Raw genomic sequence first — 25,654 nt, 5'->3', positions numbered from 1 at the left:
AGATTAAAGTCAAGAGTTAGAAATTTGACAAGTGTACAATATCCAATGCTACACAAGGTTTGGTAACATACCATTCATTATCCAGCAAATAGCATGCATAATCCTTGCAAAGCACCTACTTTTCAAAGAACAGAGGACCCACTTATTTGGAAACAAGGCAGTGGGGAGGATGGAGACTGGAAAACGTAGACTACTGCTTACCTTTGTGGTTTTGGTCCAAACTGATTGGATCATAGAACAATGCAGAAGGGGGCCATTCGGCCCATCGAGTCTGCACTGGCCCTTGGAAAGGGCACCCCACGCCCCACCTAACCTTTTTGGACACTAAAGGCAATTTATCATGGCCAATCCACCTAACTTGCACATCTTTGGACTGTGGGAGGAAACCGGAGCACCCGGAGGAAACCCACGCACACACGGGGAGAACATGCAGACGGTCCACACAGATAGTGACCCAAGTCGCTCTCTCACAGTTTAGTCTTCAAGTGCAATGAGAGGAATTTTCTAACCCCCTCCTTCCCCCCACTAACAATTGACCAGATTTTATCTGATTTTTCACACCTTTTGGGAGATTACATGGCTCCAGGTGAGTAGGGAGTGTCTGTATGGTGATACCTGGGGAAACACATTTATATGGGATATGATAGATGGACAAGCTGGTCTTTTCCTGTTTGACATTTGCATGTTTGTATGAGCTCTAGGAAGTCCTAAGCCAATTATTTCTCAGCTCGTGCCCACATAAAGCAATGGAAAGTTGACAAAGTCGTGGAAAATTCATAAGAGTGGTGAGTGCAGGAAACAGAAATGTCACATAAGTACACTAGAGGGTGCTCTTCTCTTGTGGGAGTTATGAAACTGTAGAATATGCTTTGATTCTCGTAACAAGTCATTCTATATCTGGCTTGGGAATACTCACTGCTGCTGGGGTTCAAAGGAGAAATACTCAATTTTCCACTGGAAACATCTTTCACATGTACATGCAGAGAATATATGACTATTAAAAACTAAGATCAAGGCAGGCACTAACATGGCTGCCAGATTGTATTTTTCATCCGGATAGCAATGTCTGGTACAAGGGATACTTCTGGTAATGAGCATACAGCTTTCCTCTAAAGCAATGTGGATAAGTTTTATTTACATTTCTTACTCACACAAAGCTCTGTGGTGGGATTCCCTGGTCCCCCATCAGCATGTATCTCGATGGTGCGCCGTTCACTGGCAGCGGGATTCTCTCTTGTCGCCGCATGTCAATAGGATTTCCCACTGAAGCCACCCCACGCAGCCGGGAAACCCGGGGCGGGGGGTGCGCTGCCAGCGGGAAAAGGGAATCCTTATGGCTGGAGGAGGGTTGAAAAGAGTGTTCGTCCAAAGGTCAGTGCAAAGTCGACTTTCCTCAGTGTATATAGACAAATTGAATTGCTATAAGGAATGCGACAGCAAAATTCGATGAGAAAAAATGTAAGCTTGGCAAACAGCATAGAGGGCTGTAAAAGACTGGGGGCGAAATTCTCCTACCCGCCGCGCCACATTTCTGCGCCGACCGGCCGGCGGGAGTCTCCGTAACACCGGCCGGTCAATGGGGTTTCCCATTGTGGGGCAGCCCCTCGCCGTCGGGAAACCCCCGGGCGCCGGCAAAACGGAGACTCCCGCCGGCGGAGAATGACGCCCTGGGCATGCACAGGTTGGTGGCAGATACTATTTAATATGCATGAACCAAGGTTAAAATTGTTAAGGATGAGGAGAGATGTGCGATACTTCTTCCCCTTTTCTCACCTCTCGGCTGACCACAACAAGTTGTATTTTTGAGAAGGAGTGTTTTAACACTTTTCAGTGCTGTGACTTTAAAAAACAGACACAGACGGGATTTCGTACAAGTCTAAATCAAAGAAAAGAATAAGGCGTGACTCAGCGACCCAGTGCCACCTGGCTGCAACGGGTGAATCGCGCGGGGGCTGCAAATTGGGCCTGCTCCTGTTATTATTTTGCTCCATCATTAGCAATGCCAAGGCGAGTTGCTTGCCAAAAGTAAAATTTTACTTTCAAATGTTTTGGCTTTCATTTTCAGGGGTAGATTATCATCACCAAGAAAAGGGGAAAGAGAAAAACATTTCATGCTGCTGTTCTCAACTCGGTTATTAAATTAGTTATTATTCAAGTTGGTCCTAACCTACTCTAAAAATATCAACTCAAGTTTCTCGGAGTTGTTACAAATACAGAGTTTATAAAATTACTTTGATTTGGGACAGTCTCTTTAATTTAGCATCACTACCCGAGTTCAAGGCCCAGGTGTTTCACATTGCCATGGGGATGGGCTTTTGGAAGGAAAAGTCAATAGAAAGTCATTGTGATACTGGGCTGCAGTTTTTTTTAAAATATCACTGAAATTGGTAGAAACGGGTCAGTCTTCAAGAATCTGAAAGAGGAGAGAACAGAAAGTGAGAGGCAAGCAGCCCTGCACCTGAAGCAAAGGAAATACTGTCTTTTATAATTCACCACATGGAGAATGCATTGCAGCTTGCACTCAGATTGAAGGGACCAAGTTTGTGAGAATTTAAAGGAGGCTAGAGGGAGGAACCTCCAGGGTAACCTAACTGTGGAAGTCAGTCAGTTTTGGGATGAAAAGTTACCCAGCTGGGAAAGGAGAAAGGAAACACGCCATCGGAAGTGGAGAACAGCTTTGGGCTGGTTCCAGGAGGATGAAGTGTCAACTTAAGGGACAGAGTAAAATATAACCATGGTGAGGGATTTTTGGTCATTTTAAAAGTTGAATGGGGAAACTTTATTAGTTTGGAATATAAAGTTGCCTCATGAATAGTGTTTAGACCATGGTGCTTTGTTTGTTACATTAAAAGTCTTACAACTTGAGATGTTGGGCACAATTCAGTGATCACGTTGCACCGGACATGGAGCTGTGTGAATTCCGAGAAAGCCCCAAACGGGCTCAATGGCCGTGTATGCGAGACGTCGCCAGGGTGCCATTTAGCACTGGTTCACACAAACATGAACCAGGTGTAACGGCACCTTGGGGGTCTCACAGGGGATTAGAGACTCCCAAGGTACTCTGGCACTCCTCCTGGGCACCCTGGCAGTGTCAGAAAGCCAAGGTGCCATGGGCACTGCCAGGTCGCCAGGCTGGCAGTCATGGTGTCCAGGTGCCAGGTTGGCACTGCCAGGGATCAGGCCTAGGGGCCTTGCCAATTACAGGAAGCGTTCCCAGGGATTTTGACAATGTTGGGAAGGGGTGGGGGAGAAGAAAATCGGGGCTGCGGCTCAAAATGGTGCCCAATCTGTGATAAATCTCTCTAAATGAGGCCTCAGCGAGGAGAAACTCCCCGAGGGTAAACAAAACGGCAAAGTGCCATTGGATAGCGTCGGCAGTGCAGCCTCCAAGAAACACCCTGTCAAGCACGTCTAACAGTGGACTTAAAACCTCTGTCCGCTGAATCGCACCCTTGTCTTGTGATCCTTCCAGTCAATCACTAGAAATTCAAATATCATTTTACAAGTTATCGGTCTCTATGGGGGTTGCAACAGAGTTGTAATTCTCCCACTCCTGTACGAAATGCGGTTTCAGATTGAGAATTTAATTTTCTTCTCTGCAATACATTTCTGAGTAAATGATATACAACTTTTCTAATCATCAATAATGTGATTATATAGCGTCAACTTTGAGAGGACCTGAATGTTTCTTGAAATGGTTATTGAATGAAACTTTTATTCTCAGTGCCTTGTATTGACAACACTGATTCTAAGCTATTGTTATTATTTGTGTTTCACAAGCTTGCAGAGAACTACATTGTTCTGTGCCAAACATTCCTATGGTTTAGTACGAAAAGTCAGATGTGACAATTTGGCCTTAAAGTAGCGAATTGAAGGTAATTAGTGTACAGGATTTGAGAAACTCAGCAGAAATCCTGCATACCAGTTGACATGGTCCTGTGATCCCAAAGGATACATTTTCCTACAAATTGTGGCTGCTTGGGAGTTTCTAAAAGATGTATTTCAGCTTCAATCATGCCACAAATTATTATTAGTAAGCTGCTTTATTTTCCTTGAACACTTTGAATTTAAAGTAATCTGAAAATTACAATTTTATGAATTAAATTTCAACAGACATCACAGTTGATTTAGATTCATGCACAGAAAACTTACAGTCAACAATGGTCAAAATTAACATGCTGTTATTTCAGTAGAATGGAAGACTTTGCAGTAACTCTTCAAAGGCCACACGTTTGATTACTGATTTTGTATCATAAATAGGAAGTATTCCTCTAGGGGATAATAGCTGCCATCTCCATATGTGTACATATTTCACAACTGTGGTCTTGAGCCACATGACTAATTTGTCTTGGATTTGATGTGGCACTTCATTAATATCACCAATCTCTGCAAATTTGAGTTGTCTTCAACCCCTCGTATTGAAGCTTGTAATTCAAAAGACGCCTTGCCTAACCATTCAATGTTACATTCAGCACATTGTAGCTCAGAGTTAGGCAATGCGGTTTTGTATCCACGGATTTGTACATGTTAATCTCACCTGACCATACATCAGCGAAATGAATCAAGTAGAAATCATTGCTATTTCAATCAGATGTGATCATTCTGCTGATCAAGCAAGGGCAGTATGGTAGCACAGTGGTTAGCATTGCTTCCTCACAACGCCAGAGACCCGGGTTCAATTCCGGCCTCAGGTAACTTTCTGTGTGGAGTCTGCACTTTCTCCCCGTGTGTACATGCTTTTAAGGGTGAAAATATTATATTCACCTTTCATTAATTTGAAAGTCCACGGGCTGGATTCTCCGATTCTGAGGTTATGTCCCCATGCCAGAGTGGGAACGATGGCGTTTTACACCAGACAAACTGGTGCAAAACGGCCACCGATTCCCCGTTTTGCTGGGGGCTACCAGGACAGCAGCGAAGAGCACCCAGCTCTAGCTGCCGATACACCCTGGAGAATTCCGGTCGGCGGCGGTACATTGGGAGGCAGGCCTCGGGCGATGTCCTGAGGCTGTTGATACAAGGCGCGGCGTACTCCTAGAGTATGCTGCTTCGGACGGAGTGCAGCATCGCGAAAACGATTATGTCATAAACTTGGATTCTCCGGCAGTTCGCCAAATGCGATTTTGCCGTGGGGAGGCTTCAATGGGAAATCTCACTGACAAGCAGCAGGATTGGTGAATCTCGCCACCAGGGAACAGCACGGCATGCTGCCAAGAAGCACGTGGCTTGGGAACTGGAGAATTCAGCCCTATATTGTCTTTCTATTCTGTTTTTGCCATTTTCTGTGCTCATCACCAGGCTAAATTATAGTAGGTGATATTTCAATCGCTGAAGTACGAGGGTACTTAAAGCAGCGTAATATGTTATTGCTAAAAGGGGGAAAACATCTAACCAGTCGTGCCTTTTGAAGTGGCATCATGCAGAGTAGTAACGATTAGCAGGGCTCGGCAATGCCACAGGCAACTAACTTGTATAGGTTTCTTCATTCGATCAATGAAACGGCTTTATGCAAACAAATTTATCCCCACAGCTGCTTCTCAGATTCCGTGAATAAATTCAATAGATAAATACTCAATCAAATAGAGTAGGAAAATTACAGGCTCAACCCGTGGTCTGTTCTGTGCTTCTTAATCTCTTCAAAATGTTCAGCCAATCCATTTGTTGCTGGATGATACGGAGCTGACTCGATATGGAGTATAGCGTTCCCCTTAAAGTAGTCCTCAAACACCTTCGAAATAAACTGCACACCATTATCACTGACAATCTGCTCCAGTGTTCCAAATCTTGCAAATATTTCATCCAATTTCACAATGGTCTTCTCAATTGTCGTTGATTTCATTACTGCGACGTCCCGCCATTTTGAGTGTGCCTCCACAATCACGAAGAACACGTGAACCTCTGATGGACCAGCATAACCAACATGTATTCTCTGCCTTGACTGTGGCGACCATTCCCACGGATGTAATGGTGAAGTGTTCCTCAGTTTTGCACAAGATTGGCATTGCACAACTTTCTCTTCAATTTGAGCATCTACTCCTGGCCACCAAAAATAACTACATGCTAATTCCTTCATCCTTTGCGCACAGGGACATCCCTCATGCAGTTGGTCAAGGACTCTACTACACAAAGCAGGAAGGAATAATCACACAGATTCCCCATAATAGAACTCCATTCTGTACTGTCAACTCAAGTCTTCGGGTGACATAAGACTTGAAGTCTAGATTTTGTTCTATGAACACCTGATATTGTTCCTTTTTGGACCAAGTTCACCACCTTCACCATCACTGGATCGGTTCTTGTATATCTTTGAACACTAGATGAAGTCACAGGTACACCATCCATGAGTGAGAAATACAAAATATTAGCAAAATCTCCTTCTGAGTCATAATTGACTTGTAAAGGCAATCGTGATAAAGCATCAGCATTTGTAAGCTGCTCAGACTACATGCGATATTGAATCTCATAAGTGCGCGCCAGCAATATCAATGACCATCTTTGCAATCTACCAGCTACCGAAAAAGATATATCTCTATCGGGCCAATGACTGCAGTCAAGGGTCGATGGTCCACCAAAAGAGTAAAATAAAGCCCCAAAAGGGTAGAACCTTCTGACACCAAAAACTATGCTTAAAGCTTCTTTTTATAGCTGAGCATAATTCATTTCTGCGCTCGTAAGAGTTTGTGAAGCAAATGCAATGTGTCGTTCCATTCCTGAAGGCACAATGTGCAAGACGACTGCACCAATCCCATAGGCTGAGGCATTGCAGGAAAGTTGCAACTTCATCTTGGGGTTATAATGAACCAACAGCTGTGAAGCTTCTTTCACTTTATTGTATGCATTTTCCCATTCTTCTGACCAGTGCCCTGCCTGTTTAACAAATAGACTTCAATCGTGTTGCTATGAAGTTACCATAATAATTGATCAATCTTCAAAACAACCTTAATTGTGTCACATTTTGAGGACACGGTACTTCTAAGATTGCTGACATTTTCTTTGACTCCTTGTGACGATTTTTATCGATAATATGACCTAGGTAATTTATGGATGCCTTAAAAAAGCTGTACTTTTCCTTTTTAAGTCAGATTGTGGTTCTATAACCTCTTCAGGGTGGCTTCCAAATTCTCCAAGTGTTCCTATGCACTCGATGAGTGTCATCTAAATAACATTACACTCCAGTCAACTCACTTAGAATTTGATCCATGCATCTTTGAAAAAGAGCAGATGCAAATATTATCCCAAAGGAAGCCTTCTGTAATGAAACAGACATTTGTGCATTACAACAGTGTGTGGTGGCTGTGATTTGGCAGCCACATTCATCTGCAGATATGCCTGTGAAAGATCAATTTTACTGAATTACTGTTCTCCAGAAAGTCCAACAAATAAGTCTTCAATCAGTAACAGTGGATAATGATCTGCACACAAAATGCAGTTTTAAACAGGTGACTTCCGGTGGAGGCCATGGAGGAGTCAGTCGCACATTTGATAGCTCCCGCCGTTGAAGGACCTTTGGACCTTTTTCCCCTGTTTTTTTCCGGATTTTATGGGATAAATCGGTGAACAGTGAGTCAGTAACGAGAAAGCCCCCTCCGGTGTATGGAGAATTGAACCAGAAGTGGCCGTGTGAGAAGACAAAGCCCTATAAGGGAGACGCAAGCAGAGCTGGTAACACGGGACAGCATGGCGGAGTAGCAGGGCCTCGGGGAGTTGGCACAGTGGTCTACAGAGCATCTGGTGAACTTTTTCGAGGACTGCTTCGCCAAGCTGAAGAAGGATATGCTGGACCCGATTAAGGCTTCGATTGATCAAGTGGTGCAGAATCAAGAAACCCACGGGAGAAGGATCCAGGAGGTGGAGCAAAAGGTGTCCGAGCACGAGGAGTACATAATCGTGCTGGAAAACCAGGTGGGGATGATGAATGACCGCCAGAAAAGAATGCAGGAGAAGCTGGAGGACCTGGAGAACAGGTCCAGGAGGCAGAATCTCAGAATTATCGGCCTCCCTGAAGGCAGTGAGGGATCGGATGCGAGGGCTTATGTGACGGCTGAAGAAGTTAATGGGGATGGGGCGTTCCCTCGGCCCCTGGAATTGAACAGAGCACACAGAGCCCTCGCGAGGAAGCCCCGAGCGAACGAGCCGCTGAGGGCCAGGGTGGTACGTTTTACAAGGAACATATTTTGCAGTGGGCCAAGAAAGAACGGAGCAGCAAGTGGGAGAACTGTGAATTGCACATTTATCAGGACCAGGGAGCGGATTTGGCCAATCTGGGTTCAATCGGGCAAAAACGACCCTCTTTAAGAAGAGGGTGAAGTTTGGGATGCTGTAACCAGCCCGTCTGTGGGTCACACATGAGGAACGGGACTTCTACTTTGAAACACCAGACGAAGAATGGACGTTTATTAAAGAAATGGTGATTATTTTTCTAAAGTGACTGTTTCTTCACTGTTTTTTCTGATGTTTGTTTACTGGGGAATGTGATGCTTTCAAAATGTTTATCCATGTGGGGGGGGGGGGGGGGAGGGTAGAGAACAATAGGGAGACAGACTGCTTGGTGCCAGGGGCGGGCGCTATCATGTCAGCATGGGTCAGCTGACTCTCGGAAGCGCAATGGGGGTTGAGCAGGTGTTAAGCTGGAGCTTGACTTGGGGGGGTTGGGTTTTTAGTGTTGTTGCATAGGGGGGGGAGGGGGGGGGGGGCTGCTTTGCTGACAGGGAAGGAACTGTTACAGGTGGACAGGAGATACTCAGAGGCCCCGGCTGCGGGGCTACTGAGGGAGCGGCGGAGGTTACAGGCGGAGTTTGGGCTGTTGACCACAGGGAAAGCGGTGGAAAGTTGAGGAAGGCAACGGGGGCGATCAATGAGTACGGGGAAAAGGTAAGCAGAATGTAGGCACACCAGCTCAGCAAAAGGGAGGCAGAAAGGGAGATAGGGAAAGTAAAGAGTAGAGGCGGGAACACTGTCCTGGACCCAGCGGGAGTAAACGAGGTGTTGAAGGACTTCCATATTAAATTATATGAGTCGAAACCACCGGCTGGGATGGAGGGGATGAGGCAGTTTTTGGATCACTTGAGGTTCCCGAGTGTAGAGGAGGATCTGGTGGAAAGGCTGGGATCCCCAATTGAGATTGAGGAAACAATCAAGGGGCTGGAGAGTATGCAGTCGGGCAAGGCACCGGGACCTGACGGCTACCCGGTGGAATTCTATACAAAATTTTCAGAGATATTGAGCCCACTGCTGGTGAGGACATTTAACAAAGCAAGAGAGAAGGGAGTCCTCCCTCCGGTAATGTTGCAGGCCTCAATTTTATTGATCCTTAAACGGGAGAAGGATCCGGAGCAATGCGAGTCATACAGGCCAATTTCTCTACTGAATGTGGACGCCAAACTGCTGGCTAAGATACTGGCCAAAGGATAGAGGACTGTGTCCCGGGGGTGATAGGGAAAGACCAGACGGGATTTGTAAAGGGAAGGCAACTCAAGGCCAATGTTTGAAGGCATTTAAATATTATTATGATGTCCTCAGGAGGAGAGGAGGTGGAGGTTGTGGTAGCGATGGATACGGAGAAGGCTTTTGATCGGGTGGAGTGGAATTACCTGTGGGAGGCGCTGGAAGGTTTGGGTTTGGTGAGGGCTTTATTGACTGGGTGCGGTTACTCTATCAGGCACCAGTAGTGAGTGTGTGTACGAACCGGCTGAGGTCGGGGTACTTTAAACTACACCGGGGGATGAGGCAAGGGTGCCCCCTCTCGCTGTTACTGTTTGCTCTGGTCATAGAGCAATTGGCCATGGCGTTAAGAGCCTCTCGGAACTGGAAAGGGCTGGTTCGGGGAGGGGTGGAGCACCGGGTCTTGCTCTACGCAAATTACCTGCTCTTGTATATTTCGGACCCATTGGAGGGGATGAGGGAAGTACTGCGAATCTTGAGGGAATTTGGCAATTTTTCAGGGTATAAATTGAACATTGGGAAAAGCGAGATGTTTGCGATCCAGGCAAGAGGACAGGTGAAGAGACTGGGAGAGCTGCCACTTAGAATGGTAGGGAAGAGCTTTCGATATCTGGGAATCCAGGTGGCCCGGAAATGGGAGGTCCTGCACAAGTCAAACCTATCCCGGTTGGTAGAAGAAATGGAAGGGGACTTTAAGAGATGGGACATGCTCCCGCTATCACTAGCAGGGAGGGTATAGACCGTGAAAATGACGGTCCTCCCCAGATTCTTGTTTGTCGTTCAGTGCCTCCCCATCTTCATCCCTAAGGCCTTTTTCAAGCAGATGAATAAGATATTTCGGACTTTGTGTGGGCGAGTAAAACCCCGCGAGTGAAGAAAGTATTGCTGGAGCGCAGTCGGGGGGAGGGTGGGTTGGCGCTGCCGAACTTCTGTGATTATGACTGGGCGGCTAATATAGCCATGATTAAGAAGTGGGTAGTGGGGGAGGGGTCGGCATGGGAGCAGATGGAGGCGGCGTCATGTAAAGACACTAGTCTGGGAGCATTGGTAACGCCACCTCTGCCGTTTTCGCCGGCCCGATACTCCACAAATCCGGTGATGGTGGCGGCTCTGCGAATCTGGGGGCAATGGAGGAGATATAAGAGAGTGGAGGGAGCATCAATTTGGACCCCGATTTATAATAACCATAGGTTTGTACCGGGTAGGCTAGATGGCGGGTTCCGGAGTTGGCAAAGGGCAGGAATTAGAAGGATTGGGGATCTATTTATAGATGGGAGCTTTCCCAGCTTGAAAGCCATGGAAGATAAATATAAATTGCCAGCAGGGAATGGTTTTAGTTATTTGCAGGTGCGAGACTTCGTGAGAAAACAGGTGCCGACCTTTCCGCTGCTGCCGCCACGGGGGATGCAGGATAGAGTAGTTTCCAGTACCTGGGTGGGAGGGGGAAGGTATCGGATATTTACCAGGAGCTCTCGGAGGTGGAGGAAACCCCAGTGGAGGAGCTTAAGGGCAACTGGGAGAACGAGCTAAGAGGAGAGATAGAGGCGGGTCTGTGGGCGGATGCCCTAAGCAGGGTTAATACATCCTCATCATGTGCCAGGCTTAGCCTGATACAATTTAAGGTAGTCCACCTGGCACAGATGACAGCGGCTAGGATGAGTAAGTTCTTCGGGGTAGTGGATAGGTGTGTGAGGTGCGTGGGAAGCCCAGCAAATCATGTCCACATCTTTTGGGCATGCCCGAAGCTTAGAGGGTTTTGGCAGGGTTTTGCTTTGGCAATGCCCACGGTACTAAAAACACGGGTGGTGCCGAGTCCGGAGGTAGCGATCTTTGGAGTGTCGGAAGATCCGGGAGTTCAGGGGGTGAAAGAGGCCGATGTCTTGGCCTTTGCCTCCCTGGTAGCCCGGAGACGGATCTTATTAATGTGGAAGGGCTCAAAGACCCCAAGTGTAGAGACCTGGGTTAGTGAGATGGTTGGGTTTCTCAGACTCGAGAAAATAAAGTTTGCCTTAAGAGGGTCAATGTTAGGGTTCTCCCGGAGGTGGCAGCCGTTCGTCGCCTTTCTCGGGGAAAATTAAAATGTCAGCAGATGCAGTATTCCAAGGGAGTGGGGGAGGGCTGGATTGTTGTTGTATGGTTGAGGTGCGTGAAGATTGGGATGGGGGAGGAAATGTTTATTTTACCATGTTGATGTCATTGTTTATGTTATGTAATAAAACATTTCAAATACCTCAATAAAATATTATTTTTTAAAAAATAGTAGTTTTAAACTCTCTACAAATTTTCACTAAGCCATCCCATTTTAACACAGGAATGATTGGTCTTGCCCAATCATTTGTTGCACCAGGTTCAATGAGTTCTGATCATACTAATCTTTCTCGTTCTTAGTCAACTCCTTGCTTGATGGCGTATGGTATGGCTCGAGCTTTGAAACATTTGGGTGTCCTGTCTTCCTTGAGGTTTTTTAGGTGTATCTCAACTCCACTTAGAGCTTAGCGAATCTTCAAACACCTTCTCATACTTCTTTGAATCCACTAATTGATTGACTATTTCCCAGTTAAGTCTAATCTTAACCAACCATGCTTCGCCATATAGTGCAGGAACGTTTCCACGGACATTAAGCAGCAGCAACTTTACCGTTTGTCCATTATCTTCCACTTTTACTATAATGCATCATTTTTGTGGCACAATCTCTTCAATGCACGTCCTTAAAATCACATTTGAGAGTTATAAAGCTACACCCATATCCACATCCAGTTTAATATCATGACCTTCAAGTTTTGAGTATGCTCAGAAGCATTGTTGATCATCCTGCATTGACAAAGCAGCTAGCTTTAGCTCTTGCTGTAGCACAGATGTGGTGACTTTTGAATGATCATAGAATCACGGAATCCCTGCAGTGCAGAAGGAGGCCATTAGACCCATTGAGTTTGCGCCAATCGTCTGAAAGAGCACCGCACCCAGGCCCACTCCCTCGCCCCCATCCCTCTGACCCCACCCAACCTTCCGACACTAAGGGGCAATTTAGCATGGCCAATCCACCCAACCTGCACATCTTTGGACTGTGGGAGGGAACTGGAGCACCCCGAGGAAACCCACACACACACGGGACGCAGGTACAGGGAGAATGTCCACACAGTCACCCAAGGCTGGAATTGAACCCTGACGTGGTGAGGCAGCAGTGCTAACCACTGTGCCATCGTGCCACGATTGATCTGGAATTTAATTCACTAATTTTTAGACACCACTAGATTGGTTGACTCCGTAGTTCTTCTTGCACCTTCTTAGTGTAGAGGTTTTCTGAGCACAACATGCCTTGGCAATGTGGCCCTTCTTGCCACAGTTCTTGGGTATATTCATTTTACTCCAGCATTCCCCCGCTGAATGTCCAACCTGAGTACAACAGTGACATGGTTTTCAGCCTTGCTCCTTGATGTGTCTATTTTGTGGATCTTTACTCCAGCCCCCCTCTGTGAAGCCTCTTTCTTTGCTAATTCCATAGATGAAGAAAGTTCCACAGTAGCTTTTAGAGTTAAATCATTTACAATAAGCAGCTTTCTCTGAATTGCTTCAGTGCAGAATCCACAAACTAGCCTGTCCCAAAGAGTATCAAGTGCTGCATCAAATTTGCAATACTTCAAGTATTGTCCCAAATTCGCAATATTCAGCTATCATTCTTAAAGTGGCTACGAATTGTAAAAGGCTTTCACCTTCTTCCTGACCATGGTGGTGAAGCCAAAACCTTTCTGCAATCAATAATGGTTTCGGAGAGAAATGCCCCTCTAAGATTTTCATTAATTCAATGTAGGTCTTATCTCCTGGTTTTGCTGGGTGAACCAGATTCAGTTGCAGCATAAATGCTTTATGCCCTACTGAGCTGGGAAACATTGCGACATTCAGGTTGTCCCGTGTCTGATTTGTGATCAGAAATAATTGTAATTTTTTCTCATATAGGGACAGGAGTAGGTCATTTAGGCCCTTGGGCCTTAATATTTTTGCTTAACAAAAATCTATCCATCTCAGATTTGAAATTAATAACTGGTTTAGCTTCAACTGCTGTTTGTGGGAGAGAGTTCCAAACCTCTACCACCCTTTGCGTGAAGTTCTTCCTAACATCTCTCCTGAATGGTCTGGTCCTAATTTTTGGACTATGCCCTCTAGTTTTAGAATCTCCAACCAGTGGATATAATTTATCTTTATCTACCCTGTCTTTTCCTGTTATGAATTTCAGTCTCATAATCCTCATCAGAAAAGTAACCATGGTGCCCATTTTATCCGCCGTTTTATGGATCCTGGCTCTTAGGGAGCTACACTAACTCCCTTCTCATTTTTAAATGGAAAGTATGACACAGACGATCCCTTTTCCAGCAACTAGGAATTCATTTCCATCTTGCCTGAATGTAGTTCAACTTTTGTCTCAAGTAGTGGCCCATGCAGAGTTGGACAGACTTCAAAATTTGTATTTTCTACCTGACATACGTTGTACGCAAATTTCTTCCTTTTTCTTCCTCATGTGATGTCTGTCTTAATTATCTCATGATCTTCATTTAGTTTGAACTAATTTTTTTCTCCATCCTTTTTCTACAAACATTAATCAGCACATGAAATAATGTTCCTGGGAGCCTGCTGCAGCTCTCAGAGTAGGGCTGGCTGGTCTTCACAATTTTAGTTCTGCTTGGGGCTTATTAATGTACTTTTATCTTCTTGTGAAAGGAAAACATCTCACTTGTGTCTTCCATTATTTCTACTCCCCAATATTTTTTAAATGCTGGATTACTGTCCCATTCAATTTGTTACATTCAGCTTTGTATGGAATCTAGCTTTTTAACATAAAACCTCATGTCACTGTTCTTCTTTGAACCTTTTCCAATATCCCCTTGAAGTTCTTGACAACCATGTCTTTGGATTCTTTTTAGCCAGCTAGTCACAACATTTCCTCTCTTCCCCCACCTCCCCAGGGTTTACTCTCTCACTTATGGCAGCAAACCAAATGTAATTGATGTTAACAATACAGTAGAAGGAGCGGAAGTGAACATGGTCAAATGAGAACACCATATGTGGGATGCAGGACATGGGCAGTTACTTTGATTAGGCTGAAAATCTTAAAAGCGCAATGCAGCCATCACATTTTTCCCCATCTGTAACCTTACCCGCCATGCAAGGCAGATAATGAACATAAAAAATGTAAAACAAAAAATGATGCTTTGTGGAAGAGAAATTACTTTATATTTCAATTTCGCGTTCAAAGGGCACCGTGGTATTTTAAAAACTGCTGAAGAATTTAACACAAAACAAAACTAAAATGTAACAGGACGTTTAGGTTAGGAAAGCAATAATTATACACCAACCTAGATAATGAATGGGAAAATGTACCTGAAGCATGTCATTAAAACTGCTTTAAGCTTGTTGCTACTTTACACTTCTATCAGCGGTTGGAGGAGGGACATGCATTTCGAAGGCTGAACAGTGCCAATTCAAATCTCCTATGATGAGCCACTCCCAAAGGAAGTTAGACAATGCTCATTGCTTCAACATTCTTTGTGTGCCCCCTTAAAACTGGCTTAGATTCAGACATGCTAACGACTAAAGAAGTAAACAATTTAACAGCAGAAACTTGTGAACATAATGATTTGCCACACATTACACTGGTAAATTAGTAATTATTTAAATCATGAATACAAGTCTATGTTGCATGAAACTGGTTTTGCTGATAGATATTTCTACTTGGCTCACACTTTAAAAAAAAAGATTTAGAAGCACTTACCTTTCCTGGTTCACACTCTGTCCCATCTGCCCATGGCATATGCTGAGTTCTACAACCTCTCTGAACTCCTTCAGTGCTTGTACACCAAAGACGTCTGCATTGAGTCTACATAGCAAAAACAAAGCGCCTTAGAAAATGTGATATTGTCAAAGCCTTAAATATCCTTCAACAATCTGATATGGTGGAAGTCTTTATCTTCACAGTAATAAAATGTACTTTCACATCTATTTATGATGTGCATGTTATTTTGTACATAATGGTACTGTTCTCTCAGTAATGTAGTGGAACGTTTTTTCAATTATCTTATCTTTACGAAGAAGATTTCATCAATTAGAAACATTTTAACTTTGTTACCTGAGTGTAAAATAAGTATTGTGAATCCAGTTTTACATAGCACTTTTACACCCACTCAGCAGGTTGAAAATCTACCCGATTGTTTTCATGCCTGCTTGACAAAGTGTGGCAAACAGTCGAATGAACCAAAATTAAAATAACAATTTCAATTAAACATTTATTTCAATTTAAAATTATATTTTAAATCTATTTATTCGATTACGGTCTGATCTGAAGTAGCTTGCATACTTCATAAAAAAAACAATCACAAACTTACTGGTGGATTTGATACTGTTGATTTGATTAATAAAGTTCCAAAAATTTAGGTGGAAAATAAAAATGACTCAATTCTATCGACAGCACATTAAATGTTTACCTCAGTTGTCAGAGATTATTATTATACTTACCGTTATTATCCCACCGTTACGAGCTGCTTAAATTAAGTCCAACGTCAACATATGAATTACAAAGGAAATATATACAAATAGTATTTTTTTAAGAAAATCTTATTATTATACTTACCATATAGGGGCACACCTGAGAACCAGATCCAAAAATCAGTTCACATTGTTTGTCAACATTATAAATCTGACCAGGGAGCTGATGAGGGAGTGTATATGTTCTTGTCACAGGTTCATCAAGTAAACATTCACCATATCCTGTACTAAAAATAAATAAAGTATAAGAGAAAAAAAATCCCAGCATTTATATTTCCCATTGTTCTGATATATAATACAAAATTATAACGCAAAAATAGATATTTTGGTGTTACTGGTCTATTAAAATGACATTTTTACAAATCTAATCATGCCTGTTAAATTGAAATATGTCAAAAAAGATCAGGTAAACACTTGGCTGACAACACTATTTTGTGTGGAACATGAATTTTGCTAGTTCGGAGCCTTGCTACAGCTTTTTCCTAAGTTGCTATCTAATACCAATTAAAATAGTTGAAAAGTATTATACTTTACAATCACCAAATTCAAATCTACAAAGAAGTCAAGAGCACAATTCAACATAGACTTATGAAATCAAAAGTCGAACATACTCTAAAAAATTAGTAACATATCTTCTGCTACATTTTGACCACATCCAGGGATTGGTATAATAGTTCAGTGTAGGGGCCATAACATGTTGTTGATTTTTGCCACCATCCTCTTTGCACTTATTGCTGTCATCATGAGGCATGTTGAACCTAGTTTAAAATAAAAACAAAGTATTGTTATTCAAGCAAACCAGTTTGGTTCCATTAAAAAAATGATAAAGCAATATTCTTGTGGCTTAATGTTTAATGCACATCACAATATATTTCTTCTGAAATTTGAGATCTGCTTTTACTATAGATAAACACATACGACACTGACAGTTTTCATTCATGGAATATAGCAATATTTCTTGAATTAGTAGTTCCTAAATCAGATTGTCGTATAAATACCATCGATGAACAGTATTATTTATCTTAATACTAAACTCTCTGCAAAGTTTGCTACGTTATTTTGAACAAGAACAGCAAGGGAATTTAGAAGGAGAATTTCTGATCATTAATGCCAACAGTTTAATCCCTATATGTGGCCATTTACCTATCATCACTGGCTGCTTACACACAATTTCCTGTCACTACCTGATCCAAAATGGGCCAGGAGCTAGACCAAATCATGTAATTATACTGATACAGAGTCAACAGACTATGTGTTGGTAAGTACAAGACCGACCATCTAACAAATACCTAATCAGGAAAACTATTTCCGAGAGTAAATACAACTTGGAATAAGGGCGGGATTCTCTGGTTCCCCAGCCGCGTGTTTCTTTGTAGCACGCCATTCGCTGGCAGTGGAATTCTCTTATCCCACCGTTACGAGCTGCTTAAATTAAGTCCAACGTCAACTTTTTAACGTCAAGTTTATTTATGCCAGAAAAATAATGGGGTAGAAGTGAGATAGAAATCGGCCCCAACGTATGTAAAAATAATTAGATCAATGAAATCTGAAAATGTGCTATTATGTTACCAGCAAAATATCTTCAGAATATAGTTCAAAATGATATGAATTACAAAGGAAATATATACAAATAGTATTTTTTTAAGAAAATCTTTCCCAATGTCCCCACACCAATACACCCCATGGAATTTTGGAAGATTTTGTAGCCAATTGGTGCTTGCTTATATATACGTAAGAAAACAGTTCCATAAAACAATCTCCTCCTAACTTCCTCCGAGTGGAGACACAAAAGCTTTTGCAGGGGCTTGAAATTTTGGCAGTAAAAGAAAACAAGATAAATTTGACAAACGAGTGCAAATTAAAGCCAGATGACAGTTTTGCAGTTCCTCCTTTGATTTTCCCACTAGAGACACTGATAAACAAAGCAGTTAGGATGGAAGTGTGAAAAGTTGCTTTGGCCTTCGAAAAGAGAACAGAGCAGGTGCTGCTAATCTGAAAATTAGAGAAGTTGGAAATGCTTAGCAGGCTCGAGTGTAACTGTGGGAAAACAGGAGTCAATCCAGGTTGGAGGATTTGAGATACTTTCTCAGGAATAAACTCGAAGGTGAGGAGGATTTGAAAAGGAATACAACAAAGGAAAGTGGAAAAGAACAAGAAAATTCACAAATACACCATAAAAAAAATAGAATACCTGTAAAGTGCTTTGGCGGAGAACAGGAAATAATTAAGTGGCAGATGTGGTATTATCAGGAGAGAACAGGAGGAACAAGAGAATAAAAGACAGAGGCTGTAAAATTAGGCTCCATAGAGCTGCTGGTGTTTGTGCCAAAGGGACCACAAGGTCAATATTTGTTGGCAGGAATGCTTTCGGGCCACTTGTGTCACTATTTCCCCTGACTGCAAGAGTGCTAGTGCTATACGTGTGCCAGAAGCATGCAGAATGGGAAAACCATGGCATCGAGCAGCTTGTAACACTGGAAATATAACACTGTCATTTCAGACTTGAGGATCAGTTAATGCGCTCTCAATCTTTCTCAACATGCTCAGCTGCATGATGGACATTCTACTCATGCTGCATTTAAAAGTCTAACTCTCCAGCTTCCAGTGACAATGTTTTTTTTTGCTGGTGCAGTTTATGAAAGTACGGAGTTAAACAGTTTGCATTTACAAAGGAGTCATGCTAGATCTTGACAAAGAGGGCATCTTGACAAAGGCCAATCAGGAGAAAGTCAGGGATGTGGGTTACAGTACTTCCTCGTCTGTCACATGACTTTGCAAGAGAACACAGGTAGCAAAGACGGGGATGTATGCACAGAGGGAGGAGGAGGAAGCCTCTCAACATAATGTCCTTTTCAACAAGGATCTCTAGAAAGCACATTTCCTACCTCCACCTCAGCCAAAAGTAGTGTCTCAGTTCCCAGCATTTCACCAAGGAGGTGGTGACTGTACTGTTTCACCTCCTGCACCTGACCTGCCTAGCAGGACAAGGATGATACTGTCAAGGGCCATGAATTGAACTGTGGCCCTATATTTTCACACCAGCGGATCCATCCAGGCAGCAACAAGTGACAGGTAATAACAATCGCCAATTAGAGAGAATCGGACCATCACACCTTGATGTTCAATGGCATTGCCCCCGCTGAATCCTATTAATATCCTGCAGGTTAACATTGATCAGAAACTTAACCGGACAATCAGTTTAATACCAAAGAGAAAATGCTGGAAAATCGCGGCAAGTCTGGCAGCATCCGCAGTAATTTGCTTTTATCCCATCATTTTAATACTGTGGCTGCAAGAGCATGTATGAGGCTAGAAATTTTGAGCCAAATAAATCTCCTAACTCCCCAATGCCAGTCCACCATCCTACAAGGTGGAAAGTCAGGCGTATGATGGAATACTATCCCGAGTGCGGCACCAACAACACTCAAGAAGTCTAATGCTATCCAAGAAAAAGCAGCCCACTTAATCGGCATCTCATCCACAACTTTACCCATTTCTGACTCAGAGTGATATTGCCGTTCCTCCACTGTTGTTTGGCAAAAAGCTGGAATACCCTCCCAAACTGCACTGATGTCGTACCCACCCTGGATGGCTACAGCAGTTCAACAAGGCAACTCCCCGCCACCTTCTCAAGGACAGCAAGGGATGGGCAACATATACTGGTTTTGCCAGTGATGACCACATCCCATGAATGTATGTTTTTAAAAAATGACATTGGCAAAATTTCAATTTGCCATTTATCACTCTATCAGGGAGACAACAGAGGAGTCACCCTCTGAAGGAGAGGGGACTTCATTTCTTGACTAGAGAGAAGCAGAAGGGGAAAACACGTGGGTTTGCCAAGCTAGTGAAATGCCCAATAGTGTAAGGTAGAATCAACTGAACACAGGTGGTTCTGCAGTCCACATATCAATAGGAACATGGCTTCACACTCCATTAATACCCAGTCGATGTGTGACCATGCCCAGAAAATCCTGCCAGTAAAAGCCCACTATCCAGGCAGCAGGTTCAATGTGTTCATCCTGCATGAGTCAGATGCATCTCTTGGACCACGATGAAAAACCAGAAAGTGACAAGAGATACCATTTCTGCACCTAGCTCATGACTCCCCTCCACCACCCGACCACGCGAGGGCATTTAGCTTAAAATGAGAACTGTGCAGCAAAGGATCAGAGGGTTAGATAGGGTGGACAGTGAGAGCCTTCTCCCGCGGATGGAAATGGCTAGCACGAGGGGACATAGCCTTAAACTGAGGGGTAATAGATATAGGACAGAGGTCAGGGGTAGGTTCTTTACGCAAAGAGTAGTGAGGCCGTGGAATGCCCTACCTGCTACAGTAGTGAACTCGCCAACATTGAGGGCATTTAAAAGTTTATTGGATAAACATATGGATGATAATGGTATAGTGTAGGTTAGATGGCTTTTGTTTCGGTGCAACATCGTGGGCCGAAGGGCCTGTACTGCGCTGTATTGTTCTATGTTCTATGTTCTAAATGGAAACAACATGGAAGCAAGTCATCAGCATGCTGAAACAATGGTTCTGCTGACAAGCAGAAATTAGGAGGTGCCCTCCAGTACTGACCAAGTGCATTGTCTTCTGCAACATGCTCCACAACCTTTTTATCAGGAGGCGCAACCACAAAAAACTATTCCCTAACAACTCAATGAAACAACACTTCCAATAGTCCATATAAAATGGAACTATTCACCTCACAGCTTGACTTTCAGGATTCTTTGACAGGTTCTCGTGCTCCGATACAGTGTTACCCCAATGGCTGCTGGAAAGCTGCTGACTTTCAGTGGTGGGAATTGCGGCATGCACTTAAACAACTCTGGACTTTCTGGGCTTGGCTTCGACTGCACCATAGCGGCAAGGGTAGCAAGCTGGGATGACTGGCTGAAAGGCAAAGGCAGGGGCACTGGCAGAATGACAGTGGTGGGAGCACAAATATTGTCATCATGAGAGGGGACAGCAGGTTTGTGCACCATAGAGCCAGTGACACTCATCAGGGGGGGGCTTTCGCACTCCTAATAATCCATTGGGGCACAGATTGCCGGACTGCTGAAAGAGCCAGTAGACAACTTTGAATACGGAAATCCACAGCCAGTGTGGCAGCAGCCTGAGCCACGACAACACCAAAAGATAGATCTCATGACTTCAGTCTGAGCTTCCACTGCAACACTGAGAGTTTAGGTGGTTTCTCCCTGTGATGCAATGGAAGTTGAAACACCAGCCACCAGGCATGGCATCACCACTGTGTCCACAGGGCTGTAATGGCTATAACCACCTCATCCACTCTGTGTGAAAACCTCTGTCAAATTGGAGCTAGACACTGCCATGCTCCTTGACAATGGCAACAAGTTCTGTGGCATGCCTGTCAAAGCAGTAACCATTTTGGTGTGCACGTCCATTAATGCTCTCCTGTATGCCGCCCCTTACCAGTCCTCACCCGAGTCCCTTAAAGCAGAGCCTCAAATATGACTTTGCTATCTGGTGTACTGGCACACAAATTTGCCCTTTTCTATGGTCTAGCTGCAATCCAATTGTATCTGTTGATTCACTGCCTGCTGATCTTAACTCTACACAATCCTCTATAATTTGCACAGTGCCACTAAGTGTGGCAGAACAGTAGCACAGTGGGTAGCACTGTTGCTTCACAGCTCCAGGGCCCAGGTTCGAATCCCGGCTTGGGTCACTGTCCGTGTGGAGTCTGCACTGATTGTGTGCAGTTCTCCCTGTATCTGTGTGGGTTTCCTCAGGATGCTCCGGTTTCTTCCCACAAGTCCCAAAAGACGTGCTGTTAGGTCATTTGGACAGTCTGAATTCTCCCTCTGTGTACCCGAACAGGCGCCGGAATGTGGCGACTAGGGGGATTTTCACAGTCACTTCATTGCAATGTTAATATAAGCCTACTTGTGACAATAAAGATTATTATTATTAACATGAGCTAATAGCTGCGACTGTCAGATCATGAAATGATGCTTCTCCGCCACAGGTCAGGTATAGCTCTTGCCCTTCATGATGATGGTGCACTGGTCGGCTAGGTGCAAGCTCTTGGGGAACTGACGCCAGAAATGCAGGAGGGGAGGTTTATGTAGATAGAAAACAAGAGATCCATAGTCACATCAACTGCAGCTTGAAACATGCCTCAGAGTACGATGAGGGTGAGATGGTATTTGAGAAGGAGCATATGACAGGAACATACCGCCGCCTACATGAGTGTTATCAAATGTGTGAGACAGAATAAAACAGCTGATATAGTGAGTCAGTAGCGTGTTTCACACTATTATATAAAATCAGTGGGTGCAATCCTCTGGCCATTCTGCACCAGAAAAGGAACCCCCCCCCCGGCGCAGTGTGGCTGTTGAAAGCAGGGAGACCCTGCTCCCAGGATCTACCCAGCTCACAACGCCTCGCAAGATTCAATTCAATTTCGTGAGACGTTGTGAGGTGATCACATTTTGGCAAATCTGCATATTAGAGTGAGACAGCTAGCCTCACTATAATGTGCAGATTCCTGAGGTACCTGAGGCTTTGGAATTCAATCCCTTTGCCTTGGAGACCTCGGACGAGTGCTATTTGGTACTGGTCCCCACAAACGGGGACCAAATGGAACAGCACTTGTGGAGGTCTTGGATTGGAGGCCCCCAGCTGCATGCCCAATGGGCAGGATGGTGCCACCTGGATACCCTGCCAGTCAGCCTGGTACCTTGGCAATGCCACCTGGGTGCCAGACTGGCGCTGCCAAGGTACCAGACGGGGGTTATTTTGGGGGCCTTGGAGATCGGGTTGCCATTTTAAAATGGTGTCGCGACCTCTCGCTACAATGGGGAATTCTGGTGAGCGGAGCTCCTAATTGTAAACAATGGGGCTGTGTGGCCTAAGCCGCACGTTCCCCATTCAGGTCCCATATTTAACACTGGTTGAGTTGAATAGCAATGTGACAGTGCCGGGAATCACGCGGCTAAACGCACTCGCTCGGGGACTTTGTTCCCTTTTGGGAAGATCTACCCAGTGTCTACCTCAATCACTTTTCTCCGACAGATAAATTTGCCAACTCAATCACAAATTTCACACAAAATCTTTCTTTCCAATTCTTAAAAAATGAGTAGTGATGATTTCCTTTAATCTTTTGGGCAGTAAAGGACATACTTCCTTATTAAAATATCAGAGTATCTGACATGTCCTATAAAACACTGGGCGAGATGCTCCAGTCCCCCAGCGTGTTTCTCGGCACGCACCGTTTGCTGGCTGTGGCGCTCTATCTTCCCGCCGCTTGTCAATGGGATTTTCCATTGCAACCACCACACGCTGCCGAGAAACCCGCTGCCAGCGGGAAAAGCGAATCACCAGAGAATTCCAGCCACTTTCCGAGGGCTGCATTTTACCGACATCCCCCCTTCCCCCCTCACTAACCCCCGAAGAAAGGTCAACTGGAAGCCAGTTTGGCTCAAAGTGGGACTTCTGTCTTTCACTGGACAGGAACTCCTGTACTTAGGAGCTGGCGGCCAATTGGACCCAGCAGAACCAAGAACTCAGTAGTGGGCACGGCCAGGGGTGGGAGCGGTCCCAAGGAAAAGGCTCAGTGGATGGCGGAGTGAGGTAAGTCCGCGGTATTGGGCGAAGAGGGATTGGCGAACTTAGAGAGGGGAGCAGGAAAAGGAAGGAAGGAAAAGGAGGGGGGGGGGGTATGGTGGCTGCATATCAGCAGCAGCTCCACCAAGATATTATCGCCTCTTCCTTCCTCCTTTATAAAAACGTTTTTTTAAATTAAATCGGGCTGCCCATGCCCACCAGCCTGCCCATGCCAATCATATTATGGCATGGGCACTGTATTATTGGGGTCAATTGGCTTGTTAACAAGCTGAATTGACATACAATTATTTATTGATAGACAACCTGCCAATTTCAGCACCCACCTACCCATCGTGTTATGGGGGTGAGCTCGGGAGTGGGTGGAAAGGTGGTGGGCTGGGCGCATCCAACCCCCCCCACCCCCCACCAGAAATACGCCCAGCAGAGCTACCTAAAATCCAGCTTTGAGTAGCTGAATTTGTAGTTGCCTTGAAGACAATGAGCAGGATTCTCCATTTCAGAGACTAAGGGCCAGATTTTCCGATTTTGAGGCTGCTGTGTCCAGAGGATCCGTGGCGTTTAACGTGGGAAAAATCGGAGGCGCCCCCTCGCCGATCCTCTGACCGGTCAGGGGCTATGTAAAACTCCCAGCCTCCACAAAATAATCAGCTGGAGAATTGCTGGGTCTGTGGCCCTGCATGCGCACGGTGATGACCTGCAGCGGTCGCGCCGTACAACTTGGCGCCGGCTGTGTGCGGATCCGACCTGCCAGATAGTGCCTCCCTGGACACCATCACCAGTCCCCAACCACCCTTCACTAGCACCCCCGGCCTGTAGCACAGCTCCCGCCCGACTGTGGCGCCGCTGGACACAGTCTGCAGCCGCCACGCCAGGTTCCTGCACAGCTAGGACCACACGTCCCCTGCCCCGTCGTGAACTCGGGCCATCCGGGGTGGAGCATCGAGGCAGGGCCTTCAGGTGACGTCCAGAGGCCGTCCCAACGGCGTGCGGTGCTCAGCGTGATGATGCCGTATCGGAGGGGAAGGAGAATGCGAAAACAGGTGCTGCCCCTGATTCCATCGTAAAAAGGGATTCTCCACCAGATCGCTAGTTACAAAGTTGGCGTCGGGAAACGGAGAAACACGCCCTAAGTGTTGACACCGGGACAGAATCGGTGGACCTCTACGACAGCAAAATCAGCACTGGTCCTGGAGTTATTCCAGAACCGTTAATGAGCTAGCACTGGCGTCACGTGGATCACGAGCGATCCTAATGAAACACGGTGTTGGATTCGCCAGAGTCAGGAACATTCGAGTGGCTGACAAGCTGCAGCCGCATATTCTCACTATACTCCCCACATGCACTCATCCCAGCAAACAATAGTTGTGCTGGAGTGCGCTCATCCATTGATAGGTCAGCTGGGGCCAGAGGATAGCTAGGGGGGTGGCCTGGGGGACACACCCATACAACCCGTGGCTCTAAGTTCACAGCGGGCAATCAGTGGCATGTGCAGCTGCATGGCTGCCTTGTAGGCTGCAGCAATGGTGTTCCGTGCCCATTCACCCTCCTGGCTGCCCCCGCTACTTCCCCAGGCCCTGGCAGAAAAACACCCGGCCAACGGCTCAACTGTCAGCAAACTATGGCGATATCGGGCACTTTTCGTACCTTCCCTCTCACCCTCACCAGCCACAGCGTCTGTTTCCCGATGTTTGAAACCGCAAGTGAAACTCGCCGTTGGAATTCTTCCTGGCGGAGGCAGAGCATCGCGGAGACCTCGAAGAATACCGGGTCAGGCCCGCTAATGGCATGCCATCGGCGTTTACTGTACATGGGGAATAGAATCCACAGACACCGCTGTCAAGGCACTCAGAGCATGGCCACGATTTTCGCCTCACGCCATTCTCTGCCAAATTGTGTTTCCCGATTCCACTGTCGGCCGACAGAGAATTCTGTCCAATGTTTATGCAAAAATTCTTTTTAAACTTATTTTGTTTTAAAGAAATAGTTAGGTCAACTTAAAAAGCAAATACATAAACTATAACTTCAAAAAATTAATCCCAATCAAAAATGTAATTGATTGCAATTCTGCGCGAAACAGATTTT

The 25,654-nt window shown here is 45.0% G+C and overlaps 1 protein-coding gene across 7 annotated transcripts in view; it reads right to left on the bottom strand.

Moving 5' to 3' along the window:
• adamts9 (ADAM metallopeptidase with thrombospondin type 1 motif, 9) overlaps positions 1–25,654 on the bottom strand; it is a 489,710-nt gene that overhangs the window by 390,185 nt on the left and 73,871 nt on the right. For all 7 annotated transcript variants that reach the window (XR_011934150.1, XR_011934151.1, XR_011934152.1 and 4 more), the window contains exons 9-11: positions 16,587–16,733; positions 16,061–16,202; positions 15,206–15,310 (exon numbers count right to left, since the gene is read on the bottom strand). Coding sequence is in view for 4 of the 7 variants with exons in the window: in XM_072472332.1 (XP_072328433.1) it covers positions 15,206–15,310; positions 16,061–16,202; positions 16,587–16,733 (394 nt within the window). In the remaining 3 variants the exon portion in view is untranslated. The remainder of the gene's footprint in view (positions 1–15,205; positions 15,311–16,060; positions 16,203–16,586; positions 16,734–25,654) is intronic.

The sequence above is a fragment of the Scyliorhinus torazame genome, chromosome 13, assembly GCF_047496885.1.
Source record: "Scyliorhinus torazame isolate Kashiwa2021f chromosome 13, sScyTor2.1, whole genome shotgun sequence".
NCBI lineage: Eukaryota > Metazoa > Chordata > Chondrichthyes > Carcharhiniformes > Scyliorhinidae > Scyliorhinus > Scyliorhinus torazame.
Note: the sequence above shows the minus strand (reverse complement) of the source record. Positions and strands in the feature narration are given on the sequence as shown.